This window comes from Gadus macrocephalus, chromosome 7 (assembly GCF_031168955.1).
Source record: "Gadus macrocephalus chromosome 7, ASM3116895v1".
NCBI lineage: Eukaryota > Metazoa > Chordata > Actinopteri > Gadiformes > Gadidae > Gadus > Gadus macrocephalus.
Window position 1 is genome coordinate 984,334 of NC_082388.1, and position 21,642 is coordinate 1,005,975.

Below are 21,642 nucleotides of genomic sequence, written 5' to 3' on the forward strand. Positions count from 1 at the left end.
GGCGTACATTGCCTATACATTGACAGGCCTATGAATATAAAATACATATGAATATAAATATAAAAATATACAATACAAGATATATATATATACATATATATATATACAAGTACTAGTTATATGTATAGATACTAGTATCATGTATATTATGTTGAGGGTATTACGTTGACATACTTAGGAATACGTCTACACGAGTTGACTTCACACACACAAATTCCTGTCCCACATTCACATCATAGCACACAAGTACAAGTTCAGACAAACCCCATCGTTTGTTGAGACCCGTCGTGTGGCGCCATGCTGTGAGGAGACGCACCAACCGACGGCACCAGCAGACGGCGGCAGAAGCGCTTCTACACTTGAAACCCTGGCTATTGGATCATGTTAGAGGTTGTATGATCCTTCTCTGATTGGCTTAAGGAATCTATCTTGTCTGTCAATCACAGATGTGCAATTCCAAACCACTCTCAGAGAGAAAAAGAGAGAGAGTGAGAGAGTGAAAGAGAGAGAGAGACCCAAGTTTTTTCAATAAACACCAACACCACCATATCAATACATGCTTTATTAATCCAAATAATTAGCAAAGTTGTTCCCTTAAAAAAAACTACTCAAAACAGAATCATGAAGTTACTGCAAGATGCATGATAAGGTCCCAGTCTCAGAGCGGAGGAATAAATAACATAAGGACATCTTAAAGACAGTGTCCCACTCATCCCTTGTCTTAAAGACAGTGTCCCACTCAGACCTCCCTTACCTTAACGAGAGGTTCTGAAGTTAGTCAGTGCCTGAAGTGTTTTATGTACAGAGGGTTCGACCAGGCCAGTGTTGACGCGTTGCCATGACCACAGGAGTCTGTGCTTGTGAGCCAGTGTGGGTTTGTGTGTGGGGATGTTTTGTTTGTTGGGTCCTTTTAAATAAAGTTGTATTTGAATGAAGTATTTCATTAGACAAAGTCAGACTTCAAGAGCGACGCCCAGATATTTAGTATTGAAATATTTAACGTACTATCGTCTGGTTTCTGTGTGTGTGTGTTTGTTTAGGTGTGTGTGTGTGTGTGTGTGTGTGTGTGTGTGTGTGTGTGTGTGTTTGTGTGTGTGAGTAGGTGTGTCAGTGTGTGTGTGTGTGTGTGTGTGTGTGTGTGTGTGTGTGTGTGTGTGTGTGTGTGTGTGTGTGTGTGTGTGTTTGTGAGAGTAGGCGTAAAGGTGTGTGTGGGGGGAGGGGATGATCACAAAATGGCGGACACAGAGTTCAGCAGTTCCAGTAGTAGATTCCCCGGTCGTGGTTTCTAACTAAACAAAGAACAGTTCAGACGGCGTTAAAACATCTTGAACCCAACGAGGTCTGAGCTAAATCCTCCCCATGAATAAAAACACAAGTGTGTGTGAAGATCAGCGTTTGAGTAAATACACGGTGATGATTCAGCGTGTCAGAGCTCAGCTCAGCGCGGGACGTCCTGTGACAGAGTTCACCCCCCGCGGCCGCGAGAGGGTGAGCGGTGATGTGGGGATTCAGCACTTCACTCCCGCCCACGTGCCGTCCGGTCGCCGAGTCAGAGGGGTGGAAATATGGCTGAGTGGAATCAAACCCTAAGCACCTTTGACCTTTGACCTGCGGTCTGGACCTGCGTGACCCCCCCCCCCCCCGTTCTCTGACCGCTGATAGTTCAGTCCGAGGTGGGGAGGTAACCTGGGCACCTGACCCCTGACCTCTAACCTCCCATCCCTCATACAAAATCCAGGTCTATCAGGGTGTAGTGTGTATGACAGGGTCCCCCCCAGGGGACCCACTGAGGGCCCCAAGGACCTCCTCGGGGGGGGGGGGGGGGTTTGGTGAGGTCGTAGGTCACATCAGAGGTCAAACTCCCAGAAGAAGAAGAGGAAGAGGAGACTGCGTTGTCATGGCAGTTAACCGAGGCTAACCGTCTCCCAGGGCGACGGCGTTAGGGCCCTGAGGTTGCGGGTTCGAGTCCCTGATCTGTGTTTGGGGGGTGTGATGTCATCATCACCGTGGGTAGGGGGCATGGGTTCACCTTGGAGGGGTGTGGCTTTAAGCATAGAGGCGGGGTCAGGTCCGACGCAGGGGCGGAGTCAAAGTCAACCCCGCCCGGCCACGCCCACTACGGCGTGGGGGGGACGGTCCCTAGACAGGGGTCCCCCAAACCCCTGGTCTGGAATAGCCAGAGGGGCCCCCCTGGCTCTCTGGGGGCCCTCTAGGACATCAGGAGGGGGGGGGGTCTGAGAGCAGGGGCCGGTCTGTAGTCCCTTAATCCTCTGGGGCCACTTAATGTCCTAGAGGGGCCCCAGAGAGCCAGAGGGGCCCCAGAGAGCCAGAGGGGCCCCAGAGAGCCAGAGGGGCCCCAGAGAGGAGAGCCAGAGGGGCCCCAGAGAGGAGAGCCAGAGGGACCCCAGAGAGCCAGCGAGCCAGCAGGGCGCGATCAGATCCGGAGCAGGGGCCCCACAGCCTCGGCCTGGGACCCGTAGTCGTAGCCCAGGTCCACGGCCGCATGGGGGCCCCCCGGGGGCCGGGCAAAGTGGGGGCCCCCGGAGCTGGTGGGGCGGGCGTTGGCGGGGCCACTGCTGGTCGGCCGGCCACTGTGGGGCCCGCTGCCCTGCGGGGGGCCATTGTGGGGGCCACTGCTGCTCGTAGGGCGGGAGTTATGGGGCCCGCTGCTGCTCATTGGTCGATTGCTGAGTGGACCGCTGCTAATTGGTCTGGAGTTAATCGGACCGCTGCTAATTGGTCTGGAGTTAATTGGACCACTGCTAATTGGTCTGGAACTCTGGGGCCCGCTGCCTAACAGGGGATGGTTGTGGGGGCCGCTGCTGCTCATTGGTCGATTGCTAAGTGGACCGCTGCTCATTGGTCGGCTGTTAAGTGGACCACCACTGCTGATTGGTCGAGAGCTGAGTGGGCCGCTGCTCATTGGTCGAGAGCTAAGTGGGCCGCTGCTCATTGGTCTAGAGCTTAGTGGGCCGCTGCTCATTGGTCGATTGCTAAGTGGGCCGCTGCTGATTGGTCGAGAGTTGAGTGGACCGCTGCTGATTGGCCGAGGGTTAAGTGGACCACTCCCCATCATGGGCAGGCTGGGGGGGCCGCTGGAGGTGGAGGGCTCGTCTCCACACACCTCCACCTCCACCTGCCGCTCACGGAAGTTCTGGATGTAGCTCTGTGAGGGGAGGAGAGACAGAGGACCTTATATCGCTGGAGACAGAGGGGCAGAGGGGTGTGTCTCTATGTGCATATGTAGCCGTGTGTTATTGCCTGAGTATGTGCATAGGTTTGTGTGTTTGTGAGTGTGTGTGTGTGTGTGTGTGTGTTGTCTGCGTGTACGTGGACACAAGTGCTTGTGTAGATCGGTACGTGTGTGCATGTGTTTTTGCGTCCATGGTATCTGCGTTGTGTGTGTGTATATATATGTCTACGCGCGCGCGCGTGCGTGCGCGCGTGCGTGCGTGCGTGCGTGTGTGCGTGTGTGCGTGTGTGTGAGAGTGTGTGTGTCCACCGACCGGTGACAGCACGTCCCCGTCGTAGCGCCGGATGGGGTGGGGCTTGCGGCGGTAGGCGGGCTCGGCCGGCGAGGCCTTGTTGCCGGGGGCGCCCGCCGCAGCGGCGACCGGGTTCTTCTTCTTCTTGGCGCGGGCGCCCCGGGCAGAGCGGCCGCGGTCGTCGCGCTGACGGATCCGGAGCACCTGCATGTGCCTCTGGTGACGAGAGATGATGACTGGGGGGGAGGAGGGGGAGGGGGAGAGGGGGGAGAGGAGGGGGGGGGGGAGCGGGGTGAGGAGGGGAGGAGGAGGAGGAGAGACATAGAAGGAAGAAGAGAGAGAGATAGTTTCGTTTACCACTAACATTTCTTTGAGTAATTTTTTATATTATGACCATTTAAAGGAATTTATGTCATGACAACACAGAATGACACCTTGAAAAGCCTTAATGAGGCTGAAGTGAGGCCCCCCCCACACACACACACACACACACACACACACACACACACACACACACACACACACACACACACACACACACACACACACACACACACACACACACACACACACACACACACACACACACACACACACACCCTGGTGATGTTCTGACTGTCTGACCCACACGTGTTCATCATGTTGGTGTCTCCCTCAGACATCACAGCACCATGGATGATCTCTACGGCATCATCTCTAGATCAGATAAGACTGTTGGCACGCACACACTGACACACACACACAGACACACACTGAAGCACGCACACACGGACACACACACAGACACACACTGAAGCACACACTGACACACACACAGAAGCACACCAACACTGACACACACACACAGACACACACTGAAGCACGCACACACTGACACACACACAGACACACCGAAGCCCACACTGACACACACAGAAGCGCACACACACAGACACACTGAAGCACGCACACAATGACACACACTGAAGCACACACACACTGAAACAAACAAGGCACACACTGAAGCGCGCGCACACACACTGACACACATAAAGACACACACTGAAGCAAGCCCACCCTGACACACACACACCGACAAACACAAAGAAACACACTGAAGCAGGCACATACTGACACTCACACAGAAGCACGCACACACAGACACACACTGACAAACATTCACACTGACGCATGCAAGGATGTACACACACACTGATAAACACACACACACAAGACTCACGCACCTACACACTTACAAACACAATGACGCACGCAGGCAGGCAGGCAGACAGGCAAACACACACACATCACGCAACATTCCTGGACAGGAAGGTTTTTATCTCCCCCCTCCTAAATCTCTCTCTCTCTCCCCCCTCCTCCTAAATCTCTCTCTCTCCCCCCTCCTCCTAAATCTCTCTCTCTCTCTCTCTCTCTCTCTCTCCCCCACTCTCTCGACTCTCAGACATCATCCTCATAACATTTGAAAGCACTATGCAGAAAGCCAACAGTAATACATCCATAGACCATATTGATTTAGGAGGTTGAAATTGTCTCCAAAGGCTCCAGTGAATGCACTTTTAGATACACTGCAGTATAAGATGCACTGACTGCACCATGACATTTACATTTAGGGGATTTAGCAGACACTTGTATCCAGGGCGACTCACAACCGTTCATCCACCCATTCACCCACTGACGGCGGAGTCTACCCCTCAAAGCGTCCCCCAGCTCAGCCTCCTGAACTAAGCCAACCCAGAACTTGATTCAGGTTAACCCTCCTATTATGTTCAAATAAACGTACAACTTTGAGGTTTTGGGTCAATTTGACCCCAGCAATGTAAACATGCAGGAAACGACTGTAAATGAAAGTTTTAACCACGTTTCTCTCTCAGCTACTTTAGGCCTTGCTACTGACCATCTTTATAACCCAGTAAATAATACCTCCCCTTACACATACATACATCAATACATCAAGTATCCGGAGCATACCAGCTTTCCAACTTTGGATGACATATCAGTTCCTGGTGATTGAGATATGAAGGTTTGATTATAAGGTTTGATTATTTTTTAGAAACCACCGGAGGATCAGAATTTCTTATCTCAATGGCTTCATTCTCATCAGAGGAGTATGCCGCATAATCAGGGTCCTCCTCAACATTATCCTCTATCTCAGACACAGACTCATCTATACCACTTCCACCCTGAAGGATCTGTGACAGAACCTCAGTGGCAGAACATCTGGTGGTCATTTTCTAAATGTTTAGTTGAGGCACAAATGCACTGAGAAATGTTTTGGAGGGCTGTGTGGGTGTTTGTCTCCGCCCCCATGTTGCATGAATATTCAAAGTTCTCGCGGGAACTATGTTTGCCCCTCCCCCATACTGCGAGAATGATCAGAGTGTTATGAGAACTGTCAGAGTTCTTGCGGGAAATATGTCCTTCCTCTCCCGTTGCTTCACACACACACACACACACACACACACACACACACACACACACACACACACACACACACACACACACACACACACACACACACACACACACACACACACACACACACACACACACACACACACACACACACACACACACACACACACACACACACACACACACACACACACACACACACCAGGGGTCAAAACTAACTTTCCTCCAACGTCCCGAAAACCTCCCAATTTTTTTTTTAACCGTCCCGAATCGTCGCGAAATTTCCCAAAACTCTTTTTTTACATTTTGAGTTGTTACTCACTGATGATATAATAAAAACATTATGTTGATAAAATAATTAATTTATTCCCAGACTAGATTTGTTTAGCTTCAAGATGACAGCCAACAGAACTGAACTGAACTGTGGTCTACGTGACCTTCTGCCAGTACTCCACCATTTAGTGACTGCCTTTAGTGAGTTGTACTAGTCCAGAGGAGGGCCATGCATTGAGATTAGCATGAGGCTGTTCAGAGCTTCATTGGCAAGGCGAGACCTCCAGTCCCACTTCCCCGTTTCATGCAGGAGAAACCACGCTCTAGCAGGAGCTGCTCATGGGTAAGTCAAGGCTGTCTCTGCTACCACCATCTCTGGGTTTCATTCTGATTTAAATGCAACGGCTCCGGGGTTCCGGGGGGGGGCTTGAGTAGTGGTCATGCTGCGCTGTCTCCACAGAGACAAGGCAGCGATATCATCATGAGCAGTACTAACTGGAGAGAAGGTGAAATCCGCGAGCTGCTGATCATGTCTGGTTCGGACTACCGGATTTCAGCCCGATTTTGCCCCGATCTGTTTGTCGCAGACAGATTTGCGAGTCGTAGTCCCTGCACGATTTTCAAAAGAAGACGTATCCATTGTTGACATGAGGGATCCCCGCCACCAGTTGTGCGAGGGAACCCCGCGAACAGCTGGAGCTCATGGGCAGTGTTTAATAACTAGTAAAGAACTATTAGACTAGTAGAGTTGCGCGGTTGGCGATCATACCCTCGGACACCGTGGATAATCTACGGGTTGGGTGGATTGCGTGAAATACAGTAGCCTAATACTTGGAGGAATTGCTGGCGGGTTGCGGTGAAACAAATAAATAAATAATAAGTAGGTTAACATATTGACTAGACAAACGGCAAACTGAGTAATTTGACATATATTTTTCTATAATCTTCTGAAATGCGCAAACATCTCCTCCGCACAGCGCTCGTTTACCATAAGCATTCCACTGTGCGATCATCCTTGCTGCTTATGCCCTCACACATTGTTGAAATCATATGCTGGATGGTTTATTCTTTCTATGTGGCTTTTAGTTAATAATCGGGATGTAATCGATGACCATAGGTGACATTTCATAGTGGTTGGACATTGTAGCGTGCCGACAGGCTTTTGCCGAAGTGGAAAAAAGGGTTAGGGTTAAAACCGGGACATCTGGTCACCCTAATGATGACGGGCGGGTATCAATTGTTGAAAATAACATTGCGATGGGTGAATTAGATATTAGGCAGTGGTTGCGGATGACAGCTCATACGCGCATCTCTACTAACTTGACTTCACTGCACTACGCAGAGGACTGCCTTCATGATACCTAGTGTAGGAACTCGGGATCCATTGTTATTTCACTCACTTTGTTGCTGCGTTGTTGCTGCATGTTTGAACGATACAAAGTAAAGATTCTAGAGCATCGCACCCTCGAATCTTGTAGCATGGCCAGTCTTCTGACGAGGCAAGGCCCGAATTCCTGGCTCTGTGATCGCATAGTGTGACATGTTAAATCGTGGAGGAATATCTGAGAATCGTGTATGAATCAGCCAGAGAAGGTGATGCAGTCATATTGAACAAAGACGTTGAAAGATGGTGCGATCTACGAGAGAGACGCAGAGGAACTGTCCCGACGAGGCTTTTGTCGGGATAAAAAACAAATGGTCAGCAAAATAAAGAATAATTGGCGTTTTTGCACTTGTAAATAGTTAATCGCGTTTGTAGCCTACACTCACGTGCATAGGCGTCAGTTCCGCTGGGGACACGTCCCCACCAGTTTTCATCAAGATACATTTTGTACCCACCCATAGACGGATTATGACACAACGGGCCCCTGGGCACGTGGACTCCGCAGGCCCCCCCCCCCCCTTCCAACATAAACACACGCACCCAGAATACACACACACTTATTGGCGATAATAAGTCATTGGCCTATACCTGCAACTCAGCAGGATTTGTAGCACAGGAAAGGCAACCTCACAATAATTATTACAAATAAATGCATCTTTATTTAACCAAAACAGGATAAAAAACATATATAATTTATGCAATTTCTGGCGATTTGAACGAATTTCAAATGCACCGCTTTCAACCACAAATAAAAACGACTTAAAACAACTCAATACGAACAGTTCCTTACATTAATTGACAGTAATGCATTTCACCTATGAAATGCATTTTTTCCGGGCTCTGTTCCTTGCGAAATCCTCCACACGATATCATCAAAGTCCAGTGCATTGGTAAGGTCGCTCTCAATTGCCATGAGAGAAAGTGCCTTGAGGCGTTTTTGTGACATTTTCGTCCTCAGTTCATTTTTAATCCTGGACAGAAGAGAGAATGACCGCTCCCCTTCGCAATTACTGACGGGCAGAGTCAGAAAAAGCCGTAGCGCTACATACACATTTGGAAAAATAGATTGCAGTCCACAATCGAGTATAATTTGTAGCAGTCCTTTTGGGGTTGCATCATCTCCAGGCTTGATAAATGATCTGAACTGAATAAATTCATTGCTTCAACGCTCCACTTAGAGTTCGCCGTTGCTCCATGTTTAAATTACAGTGACTTGTTCGTGACCGGTCTCAAATTCACAAACTGAAATAGTGCCCCCTAGTGATCTTTTGATTAATTTATTTACTCAGTAGTAATAGGCCTACTATTGCTGTTTTCGCTTGAATTTTTGTATTTCTCTACTGATTGCTTCGACAATGCAACATTAAGTTACTAACAGTGGGCCCCACTGTTAGTAACTTGTGGGGCCCTGGACCCCACTGTTAGTAACTTGTTGGGCCCTGGGCCCCACTGTTAGTAACTTGTGGGGCCCTGGACCCCACTGTTAGTAACTTGTGGGGCCCTGGGCCCCACTGTTAGTAACTCAGGCTGGGCATGTGCCCGGTGTGCCCGTGCAGTAATCCACCCATGTACCCACCACTTGTAAAAAAAAAAAAAAAAAACTTGAGTTTAATTATTATGGATTATTACACGGCTCTTCTCAATGCTGTAGACTGCTCCATTCACTTGCACGGGCCTTCCCAACGTTCAGATGTCAATTATTTTGGTTTATTACATGGCTCTTCTCAATTCATAAAAGTATGAATAGACCTCTGAAGAATAAGTCCTGCCTCCGAGGCTCCGGTTCCATCGGTTAAATGTCTATGGGAAATACCATGGGGCTTTTGAATGATCGTACATAACAAACTCTCTAGGTGACGAAGAAGTAAAAACTGCTTGTGTTTTCAACTACACACGTTTTCCATCTAGATTCCACTTGGGCTTTGGATTGTCGGTGCCGTAAGTAGTAAACGTTTATAAATGCTACTTTAACGGCACAGACAATCCAAAACACATCGCATCACACACATCCAAGGTTACCGCCGTCCACGAGCCATCCACGAGCCGTCCACGAGGCGGGCATATCAAACTGTTTATTGCCCTGCCTCTCGTGATTATCCCTTACTTATTACACAGCTCTTCTCAATGCCGTGGAATGCTCACGTCCAGCATATTGGACCGCTGTCAATGAAGGTGGATTTTTTGCCTCTGATTCACGTCATCTGTATCACTCCGCAGTCCGGTAACTTATCAACCCCAGCGTGTTCGGTATAAGCGACAAATACATTGTAAAAAGACACACTTTGAAGTTATTTTTTCGTTTTGGCAAGTAGCCAATACTAATAATACCTATACTCTTCGGCTGGGATGATGAGGCATCAGACAATCAAGTCATTTTAGCCTGAATACATAGGTAAGAAGCACCAGAGCAGGTTGCTAGTACCATGGACAGTATCAGAACGATAACCTGATGAAATAAATGGATGTGGTAGGCTACACCACGGGATGCATCTGCAGACCACTGCCACATAAATAAAGGTAAGACGCAATATTTATTGCTTAAGATTTGCTGGTGCTGTGGCAAGGTCTTTTGTGTTTTTTGCACTCAAGTGGTCGGCTGTTTTAACTTGCAATTGATAGTCGGTGGAGTCGGTCTCTTGTTGACACAAAGTGACTTTTGGTCATTCTTGCTTTGCTTGAATTCTGAAATAATTGTGGGGGGGAGTGCATGAGTTTTGGTCAGAATGCCTTATGTAGGCTAGTTTTGATGGAATGCGTGTTGTGAATTGAGAACAGCCAGCTCATGATGTGATACAGCGTTCAGCTGTGCAACAAATATTATTTTCTTTTTCCATCTTGCCGACTTTTGTAGTGCTGTGTGTAGCCACACGTTTGGCCCTTCTGAACTTAAACACACAGTTAATTTCCTTTCCTAGCTACTAGTCAGGTTCACTATGTAATATCGCCAGCATTTTGTGGAGAGTATCAAAACTATACATTTTTGGAAACTTTATTGTGTAAGCAATCAGAAAAATAATGTTTCCATTTGCCCTGATACCTATATGCCCGCCATCTTGGATTTTACAAAATGGCTGCCGTGAAAAGGGTTTTCGTCAATATCTCAGCTTCTAAATAACCTAGAGCTTTTATTTTGAGAGCTGAACTACCATTTTCAGGGCCAAGGAATCCAATGGTAACAAAATAAATTAGCTATATTCAACCTAAAACTTAATTGACTGAAATTTGTAGTTTTATTGAATGTTTTACAAGGGATCAATCATTCCACTAAGTTAATGTCCATTAAGAGCCAACATGCTCCTCATGACAGAAATGTCTTTAATGTTTAAGGCAATCTAGGAGTCTTTACCTATCATCACTATCATCGTCATTATCAGTTTCATACTTATTCTGTGTGTCCTCATCCTTCTGACACGCACTGCCGCACTGGCAAAGATCGGTGCAGGATAAGTTGTTTTTTCTGCAAGAACATCTGGCAGAAGAACAGTCTCTTTTGCATTGACAGCTAACCATCTCAATGATGGCCTTTGGAGCTGGAAGGGCATCTGTCATCGTTGGTTTCAGCTGGCTATCAGACAGTACAGATGTACAGTTACATTAGAGTTTGACCTCTGGGGACCAGTAGAGCCAAGGAACAGGAACAAGGGGAGAGAAAGGACTTTAACTTCTGGTACCATTATGTAAAAAATGTTTTAAACATTATATTATCAACTTCTTGGTAACATGCGGTAGCCATTCTGCAGGGGATCCATCTGAGAATCTTGCAGAGCAAAGATGGCCTGTCCCCACACTCTGGCTTGGATATGGACTCTCAGGACATGTTGTCTCAGAGCTCCAAGGGTAGGAGATAGCTTATCACTTTCTGCCATATGCTTGCAGAAGAGATGCCATCCTAATTCGGAGATGGTCTTGATGTAGATGCCTTTGGGGGAGTAGGCTGCACAGACGAAGCTAGCCAGAGTGGCCAACATAGTTTCGGTCACTTCTTCCTCTGTTGAAAGCATCTGCAGTGAACTGATTACATCTTTATCTGCCTTTATGTAGACCTGCAGCCAGGTTGCTTTGCCTATACGTGAGAACCTTCCAGTGTTGTCAGCGCCAGTGAACGCATGGAAGGCTGGCAAAGCCTTTGCTCTTTCTGACCCTATTGCTCTCCATATTGGCTCTATCCCCATAACCCCAGAGGCCATGGAAATGGACGTGTTCCTCAGCATGAGGTCATAGTTTGCTATGACCAATATCTGTGTCTGGGGAGAAGAAAACCATCTTTGCATCCGGTGGGTTTCGCTGTGATGCCAGCACAGCCTGGTAGATCAACAGTGTGTCTGCTTCTTCATGATTGGTGTCCTGGAACACCAAGTCTTTGTTGCTCCTGGTAAGCCCTGATGAAGAGGTGATGGTCTTTTGGATGTACTGTTGTACTCTAAAGTCTTTGCAACAAGATAGTTGGTCAGGTCAGCCTTCGTCTTGTCATGTAAAAGGAACCTGCTCATTGGGATGTGTTTTATGTTTGTGTCAACTCAGACCTGATGCTGGATTGGTGCTCTTCCTTGCCTTCTTTTATCCCTGGTAGCACTCTTCAGAGAATCATCCCTGCAAGTGTCAAACACAAGGATGATTTCATCATAATCTCGTGTGAGGGACATCAGCCTGTCGTTGAAGCATTCACTGAGATGTTTGACTGTCACTATGGTAGCTGGTTTCTTGGCCATTTTCTGCAGAAGAACCATTGCATCTACCAGGGCTATCTTGCGACTTGGAGCATCTGGTGTGGTCTCCAGGGCCGGCGCTCGGCATAGGCAACCTAGGCGACCGCCTAGGCGACCTGGTGGCGGCCTTAATTAGTCAAGCGCGGGAGCAATTGCCAGGGTGCCCCGAAACCGTCACCGCAGTAAGCAGGACAATGCGACAACCCCCCCCCCCTCTCGGAAGACCTATCCAGGGCGCAAGTTGAATTTGAGTCGCCTAGGACGCCTTAACGGCCAGCGCCGGCTCTGGTGGTGTCCATCCCATTTTCTTGCTGCTGATCTTCCTGTGGAGTTTCTTCTATAGCGAACTTGTTAAGGAGGTGGATAAACTTTGATTTGTCCAGGCATGGCAGGATTGTACCATCTGGAGCAAAAAGGGCTCTTGGTGTCACAGTGAATTCGTAGTACCCAATGGCCTCTTTCTGGTTGATGTCTCTGCTGGACCTGGCCAGTACCATCAGTCTGCCATATAAGTCCTTGGTCTCCTTTAGATCCACATTCTTGTCTCTTGAGTTTTACTCTGATTTTCTTGTTTGCAGACATGAACATCTTTTTGTCTGGTGCCAATAAGCTGACATCTCCATTAATTTGCTCTGAAAATTAGTCTTCATATTACTTTTGACCAGTCACATCTGCATTCAAGATCTTTCCATATTTCAGTATGGCTGCCTTGATCTTGTGAATAACATCATGCATCTTCTTGACAGCACTTGGCCAAAGGTCATGATGCTCTCTGGTTTGGTCAGGTTCCAAGTCAAACTGACTCTTGAACTGTTTTGCAATACGGGAGGGTTCTGGTGTGACCAAGAAGAACCTCTGTCTAGCATTGGCATTGTTTGGGCTGCCGACGTGTCCAGAATGAATGAATGTTGGGCACTCTGGCTAGCTTCGTCTGTGCAGCCTACTCCCCAAAGGCATCTACATCAAAACCATCTCCGAACTACGATGGCATCTCTTCTGCAAGCATATCGCAGAAATCAGCTACCTCCTACCCTTCGTGCTCTGAGAAAACATTGTGAGTGTGGGGACCGGCCAGCATTGCTCTGCAAGATTCTCATATGGATCCCCTGCAGAATGGCTACCACAAGGAGTACGTAAGCCAGCTGAAACCAACCATGACAGATGCCCTTCCAACTCCGAAGGCCATCATTGAGATGGTTAGCTGTCAATGCAAAAGAGAAAAATAACTTATCCTGCACCGATCTTTGTTAGTGCGGCAGTGCGTGTCAGAAGGATGAGGGACACACAGAACAAGTATGAAACTGATGATGACGATGATATGTAAAGACTCCTTGATTGCCTTAAACATTAAACATATTTTTGTCATGAGGAGCATGTTGGGTCTTACAGTTTTTGCCAATTGCTTGAACACTATAGACACATGCTTAGACCAAAGTAGCAGAACTTGAAGTTGTTGTTACTATACCTTAAACACATGTAACCATACCTTAAACAAAAGCGCTGCTTTGTAGTTTAGTTGCAATTGTGCAACACACTTGCTCCTTTCTGCAACACAATTGCTCCTGCTCACTGAAACGACCACTTTGAGGAACACGGTAGGACTGTTGGCATCTTTGAGACGTTGTTTTGGTTCTCGCCATCTTCTTACGTTACACTCCGTGACCCCGAACTTCTTGGCAGCTTTGCAGTTGTTACTTGACTCTGCCTTATTGACGACCATTATTTTAAAATTGGCATCCTAGCTCCTCTGCTGTTGTTGATTGACCTGACCCACTTTTGAGCCACTTGTCTCTAAATGGCCAGCCTGTCTTTAAACACGGTAACGGTCTGGTTGTTAAGGACGCTGGACTACTTCTTCCCGGAACCAATTTCTGGCGCCACCTGCGGCCGCGAATGTGTATTGACATTTAAAGGGAGAGGCGAAGAAGCGAAGCTGCGCTCTGAATACTAGACCCCGAATATAAGACAACCCGACTTTTTCGGACGTATTTCGTGGGGAAAAAAGGCTGTCTTATATTCAGACCTATACGGTATTTGATTTTTTTGGTTGTTGTGAAAACATGCCTTCTGTGGAACTGAAACAGTGAATATGGAAGACTGCAGTGTTTTATATAAAGTAGACTAGTGTGTTGCTGCTGATCTGAAAGTGTATTCATATGTGTATCATATTCAAGTGTGTATCATTTTGGCATCAGAGTGACATTTTCACAAGGGATTGTTAGGTTTCGTTAGAAGAGTTTCAATTTGACATTGATGTGAATGGTATATTTCTCAGTGTTGTGTCTTATTTGCTTGCGTGTTGAGTTTTGAAACAATGAGCCAAGATTTGCAAAATGTGTTCAAGCAATTGAAAAAAACTGTAATAGACATTAACTTAGTGGAACGTTCATGATTGATTACTTGTAAAACATTCAATTAAAACTAGAAATTTCAGTCAATTAAGTTTTAGGTTGATTCTAGCTTATTTATTTTGTTACCATTGGATTCATTGGCCCTGAAAATGGTAGTTTAGCTGTCAAAATAAAAGCTCTAGGTTATTTAGAAGCTGAGATATCGACGAAAACCTTTTTCACAGCAGCCATTTTGTCAAATCCAAGATGGCGGCCATATTAGAGTTGAGGCAAATGGAAACATTGTTTTTCTGATTGCTTATCCTATGAGGTTTCCAAAAATGTATAGTTTTCATACTCTCCACAAAAAGCCAACGGAAGTTCAAATCCAAACATAATGAACCTGACTATACTCTTGTTTATGTTGTTAGCTTAGCAATGTCATGTCACGTTGTCAACATTGGATACATGGAGCAGAACAGTGGGTCATATGTCCGATGCTTTTTGGAAACGTTTTCTTCATAAAACATGCCAGACAGATTTTGTATGCATTTTATTCCTTAGTAAATAGCTACATGGTTATGCCGTCTTTCAGAACCTTTCATTACCGGCACTAAAGAGAGAAAAAAGAGTGCATCCTCATTGTACCCAGCACTTCTGAAAATGCACTTCCGAATGCGTCTCTGTCCCCAGCACATTTCAAACCAAACTGACGCCCAAGCTCACGTGAACATATTCTTGCATGCGAGTGTCTTCATTCATAAAAAAAACAAAAACATTCTGGAGTATGCAAATTATTATAAAGAGATCTAGACTCCGTGTGTAGCCCCGCCTTCTCCAGTGAACCAAGAAAGCCCGCGCCGTGACGAACGGGGGATTTTACCCCCTCGGTTAACACAGGAAACTTGAGATAATACAGTGAAATCGCCGGGCGTGCCAAGCCGCGACCGAACCGGCTTGGCAGTGTAAAAAGGCCGTCACCATTGTTGCAAGCGGTCTCTGCGTCCCAATGAACAACACAAATGCGAGCGCGCCAGCCAATTCAACGAACCTCAGTCCTTTTTCCATTTCAGTCTTTTCCACTGACCCCGAACCCGTTCTGGTTCGCAGAAAGTGTTGAAAACTTAAACAGAAAAATTAAGTCAGTGCCCACAAAATGCACTTTGATCAATTAAATAATAAATAAATAAAAATAAAGTACTTTGATATACTTTTTATATGCTTTTTTAAATAAATGTTTAATGAAGGACACATGAGATAACGTGCACAATTGTGACTTTTTAGGGACTTCTTTTGTCTATGTCTTGTCTTGTCATGACATCTCTGAGGAACAAGAGGAAGCTTGTGCTTTAGAAGTTACGGGATTTTTCACTTTACTTACTTTTCAATCCTAATGCAATTCTGAACAGATTGTTTTTTGCATGGTGCTAAATCGCCGCCATTCTGTTTAAAACCTATAGGTCAACCCACTCTAGCTCCTGAGACGCCCACGACACAATCCACTGCTACTAGTGGTGGTTGAATCTGAGTCAATCGGATTCAAAGAACCGAATCCTTACATTCACCCATGAGTCACGAGTCTGTGGTCTAAATTAACCCGAATCTTTCGGTTCTGGCTGCTACGGACGACATTATTAAAACAATGCACGAATGTCATCAAACTGTAGGTCTATAACAACATTAACACATCCGTTTTTCATCTGCATAGTAACTTAGATTATGCATACGGACCCGGAGCTGCCAGCTGCGTGGTTGAATAAGAACTTCCTGTAGACTAGACAGAGCTGTACACAGATCCAGATCCATAGACTGAGCGAATTCATGGGTCGGATTCGTATCCGGTTGAGTGAAAGACTAACTCAAAGGATTCAGATGAAATGGGTCTGACTCGTATCCGGCTGGGTGAAAGACTAACTCAAAGGACTCAGTTGAAATGGGTCGGACTCGTATCTGGTTGAGTGAAAGACTAACTCAAATTACTCATATTGAATGGGTCGGACTCATATCCTGTTGAGTGAAAGACCAACTCAACGGACTCATACTAAATGGGTCGGGCTCGTACTGAATGTAAATCGTTAAACTCTTTTGTTACAAAGGCATTATTTTACGAGAGATTGTATTCTAAAATGAAAGTAGGTTATTAAAAATAAAGTTGTTTGCTGACTATGTGAACTCTCAGAATATTTCTGTGTTTGACGAGCTTCGAAGAGAAAAAAAATTAATCCATACGTTTTTTTCCTAATTCAGATAGCAGTCACGTTGGCGACATCTCCGATGTTTGCAATGCATGTGTGTGTGCAATGTGTGTGTGTGTGTGTGTGTGTGTGTGTGTGTGTGTGTGTGTGTGTGTGTGTGTGTGTGTGTGTGTGTGTGTGTGTGTGTGTGTGTGTGTGTGTGTGTGTGTGTGTGTGTGTGTGTCTGTCTGCTACACAATCGAGAAGGGTCCAGCTGCAGGCTTGGGCGTTCCCGTCATGACACAAAAACGCCCATCAGGCGTTCCTGTCGCGTTTCATCGATCAATCAAGAAGAGGTGAGTGAGTTTCGCAAGGCATGCTGGGTATGCTGCCCTTCCTTTTTTGGCGGTTTTACCTCGTAGTAACTTTCCAGAAAAACGAAAGGGTTATGATGGGAGATTATGTCAGTACATTGGCTGTGAAGTATTCTCATTTAAATCACTGATTTAGCTGTGGTATCGTTGTATCCGAATTCGAATCCGATATAAATACTCGTGACAAGCATGGTTCGGTAGCAGCGAATGCTATGCTATCGTCCATAAACGTTGCATATACTATTCAGAAATCAGCAACGTTTAAGAAGGTTTGTAGGTAGAGGGTAAAGTTCGCAGCGAAGGCTTTGCCGATTATTTTACTGTAAGGTTAACATTACCAAAGTACATTGTTAAGTTGGATGTTAAGGTGTCAGCTGGCATGGTAAGAGGCATGAAATCGCGGCCACTCTGCTTCGTTGTGGTGACACACGCATCGGATTAAACTGTGCATGTAAATGTACTAGTATGTCTAAACTAACTAGTATGTTTACATGCATGGCATATCAGAGAATTCTGTCAGTTCGGTCGCGGCGCAACGAATGAATAAAGATCGTTAGCACTCTGAAAAACAGATGACAGATGTGCCCTTACTACTTTATTACCTCGTTGATGACCAACGTTTAGGAAAACATGTACTTTTAATTCACCCTTGGGTGAAATCGAAGCGTAGTGTGTACTGAATGCGTGTTGATGATGATGCATATATGAATTGCAACTTACACGTCTTCCAAACCTTTTCAGTACCCTGGCACATGCTTTGTCCAATGGACCATGGAAGGGACTTTACTTGGCTGACGAGGTAAAACGTGTGGCTGTAGAGTAGCATTCACTGGTAGACAGGCAGGCCTCTAGATTGTTTATTATGATTTAATGAAGTGTTCCTATGTGACGCTGATGGGCCCTGGTTGCTGCTAAATGCTTGTTGAAAGTGCATTGTGCACTTTTTGTATGTAGCTACAAAATGAGGGTGGATATCACTTTATAGTTTATAGGCATTATATACTAATAAGAATCATTGACAAATCACATTCCCCTTTTACCACCACAGGACGCACCTCACCAGTATCAGAGCAACAGCTGTGGGGTGTTTATGCTGCTGGTGAGATGCATTATTTTCAGAAATGATGACTGATGACTAGTTTGTAAAACAACTAACTCATTTGTATGTTAATTTCAGTACACAATGTATTCTACCCTCAAAAGCAATATGATTTCAGTGAGGTGAGTTCTTTCAAATCTCAATCAGATGTGTAGCATGAAATATAAGGCTTTTAATAATTTAGTCATCCTTACTGGAGGCTACAATTAACATGCATCATAGGTCATACACATTACTTTGTCTTCAGGTACTGTACTTACGGGAGGAGATGGCTACATCTTCACAATAATTTACACTGCCATAGTACACTGCTAAACAGTACTGTAACATGGATTTGTATTAGGCTATGAAGTCATTTAAAGCATAACTTTACTTTTCAGGGGGACATGCTCTCTATCAGGAGGTGGTGGTTGGACAGCTGTTGGAGACCTTTATACTTGAAAGGTTTATATACTGTGTCCATGTTGCTATTTACTTATTTTTGGTGCTCACGAAGATCGTAGCCAATACACTTGTCTCTCTGTCTCTAGCCCTGCAGAACTAGCTGGCTCCTTCTCACCCTCTCCATCTCCCCATCTCAGTCACACCTTCCAATCACTAAGCAGTGAAAGGTATTACATACTATGTCCATAATTTTCTATTTACATATATTCTCTCTTGCTCTTTCTCAGACTTTTGATCGATCAGTGACTGCCTTTTTGTTTAATGGTGTGGGTAGTGTTGGTCTGGGCTTGTGTGATTGAATTGAAGGTTGATTATAATCCCTGTTTCTCTCCCTCTCTCTTGCTCTCCTTCACTCTTTTTCGGCTCTCGCTCTCTAGCCCTGCAGGACTAGCTGGCACACCAAGCTCACCCTCTGCATCTCCCCATCTCAGCCACACGCTCCAATCTGGCACAACAGAGGACAGGCCATTCTTACCACCCGAAGTCCTTCAGCAAATTGTACAAGAGACGCTGAGACTGGACATGGCGATGCTTGGCGTGTTCAACAGGGTTTCAAACACATTCCGAGAACTAATCAAGCCTCTCCATCCATCCATATATATAAATGACAGTTTGGCAGGGGACATTAAGCTTAATAAAGACAATCTCATATACATAAAGGTTAGAAAGATTTACAACAATGCAGGCTGTGGCAGTGGCCTTGCGCTACGCCTCAAAGGCTTCTCAAAAAAGAATTGGCCAAGCGCACCCCTGGTACTGAGGAACGTTGCATATGGCAGGTTTGTCATAAAAGATGTCTGCCTAGCATAATGTTCTTTTATTACTCCTTTTTCATTTTATTTGGGACGTCTTTTTTTGCAATCCCTTCCATTTGTAAATGTACATACTACTGTAGTAAATGTATCTGCCCAGAAATGCTGGTATTTTATTACTCCTTTCTTTTTTGTTTCTGTGACAAATGCTATACGATGTATAACATACATTTGTGCCTACGATGTATAACATACATTTGTGCCTATACGATGTATGTTGTAAGGTTAATTGTTACAGAGCAATTACTGTATTTTGTCTTTATTGAAAACATTCAGTGGGAAAAGTAAGTGAACACTTGGAGTCAAATGGCCTACTGTTTGAGCCTTCATAGTGTCTGGTAACTGGATTTGAACTGCATAATGTCCCAAGTGTTATTTTAATCTATTCATTATTTAATTTGGGCATATTCTTAAACAACTATATCAAACATCTCACTTATACCTAATACGGTAATACCCTACCTATACTAACCCAGAAGATAATGAACATGAGATCATGGAGCCTCCCTGTAATGATCGTGTTGCATCAAGTTTGATGCAAAGTGTGGGCCGAGATCCGACACATAAATGTAAGCTAACATTCTGTAGGCCTAGCTGGCTAACGTACCCGTATTACGAGATCGAAGAAGAAGGGGGCGCTAACGTCAGTTCTATGCTGCCCATACTACTAGATCGACGAAGAAGAACGGGGCGTTCCAGCCTGCGTGGGGGGGGGGGTGTTTTAGTCTGCCTGAACGAGAACGCCCACGACACGGGAACGCCCATTTGTGTCTGCAGTCGGATGATATTGACACAATCCACTACTACACAATCCCATTACTACCAAGAGACACAACCCAAGTGAACCCCACAGAACAAAGGTCAACAGACGTCCGACCCCCAGAAGCAGTGTTGCTAGGTTACCACTTGCCCTTGGTGTGCGAGTGAATACACTAAGATGATAAGAGGCAGAGTTGCTAGGTTACCACTCACACTATAAGATGATAAGAAGCAGAGTTGCTAGGTTACCACTCACACTATAAGATGATAAGGAGCAGTGTTGCTAGGTTACCACTCACACTATAAGATGATAAGAGGCAGTGTTGCTAGGTTACCACTCACACTATGAGATGATAAGAGGCAGTGCTGCTAGGTTACCACTCACACTATAAGATGATAAGAGGCAGTGCTGCTAGGTTACCACTCACACTGTAAGATGATAAGAGGCAGTGTTGCTAGGTTACCACTCGCACTATAAGATGATAAGAGGAAGTGTTGCTAGGATACCACTCACACTATAAGATGAGAGGCAGTGTTGCTAGGTTACTACTCACACTATAAGATGATAAGAGGCAGTGTTGCTAGGTTACCACTCACACTATAAGATGATAAGAAGCAGTGTTGCTAGGTTACCGCTCACACTATAAGATGATAAGAGGCAGTGCTGCTAGGTTACCACTCACACTATAAGATGATAAGAGGCAGTGTTGCTAGGATACCACTCACCCCGGGCTGTGTGAGTGTGATAAGAGGCAGCGTTGCTAGGTTACCACTCACCCTTGGTGTGCGAGTACCCCTCTGCGGTCACCTTCCACTGCACCAGGACCCCCAGCGCGGCCAGCGTCCCCCAGACCCCCAGCGCGGCCCAGGTGACCCAGCAGACGGGGGCGTCCCGGGGCGCCGCCTTCAGCCGCTCCACCACGTACAGGACCAGCCCCAGCAGCTCCGCAAAGTAGTCCATCGCCACGGTGATGGCGGCGGCGCCGAAGCAGGCCGTGCTCAGCGTGGTGAAGAGGCGGGGCCACTGGAGCGTGAGCACGGCGCAGAGCGTCCCCGAGCCCAGCAGGAGCCCCAGCGGGGCCCAGACGGAGCGCGGGGGGGCGGAGGACAGCTCCTCCAGCCCCACCAGCAGGGCGAGGGCCAGCAGCAGGCCGAGGAGCAGCCCCACCAGGAACAGGCCCACGCTGCGCACCAGCATGGCCACCAGGCCGCACAGCAGCCCCGCCCCCACCGCCACGCCCACCGCCGCCTCCGGCCCCAGGGCGCTGTCCGGGAGGGGCTGGCGCACGCACAGGAGGAAGACCACCGCCGAGCCGAAGAGCAGCCCGGTCAGGAACATCACCGCCTTGAAGCAGCGGTACCCTGGAGGGGGGAGGGGGGGGAGAGTGAG

At 46.6% G+C, this 21,642-nt stretch overlaps 1 protein-coding gene and 1 long non-coding RNA gene across 2 annotated transcripts in view; one reads left to right on the forward strand and one right to left on the reverse strand.

Annotated features, from left to right (window-relative positions):
* Window positions 1–545: 545 nt before the first annotated feature.
* LOC132461137 (transmembrane protein 198-like) overlaps window positions 546–21,642 on the reverse strand; it is a 33,816-nt gene continuing 12,719 nt past the window's right edge. Inside the window, exons 4-6 of the mRNA XM_060056182.1 lie at window positions 21,030–21,614; window positions 3,507–3,721; window positions 546–3,166 (exon numbers count right to left, since the gene is read on the reverse strand). Of these exons, the coding sequence (XP_059912165.1) occupies window positions 2,435–3,166; window positions 3,507–3,721; window positions 21,030–21,614 (1,532 nt within the window). The 3' untranslated portion in view covers window positions 546–2,434. The remainder of the gene's footprint in view (window positions 3,167–3,506; window positions 3,722–21,029; window positions 21,615–21,642) is intronic.
* LOC132461211 (uncharacterized) lies at window positions 17,467–19,629 on the forward strand. Its single transcript, XR_009526547.1, has 3 exons — window positions 17,467–17,937; window positions 18,187–18,848; window positions 19,059–19,629. It is a non-coding gene; the product is annotated as an uncharacterized LOC132461211 (long non-coding RNA).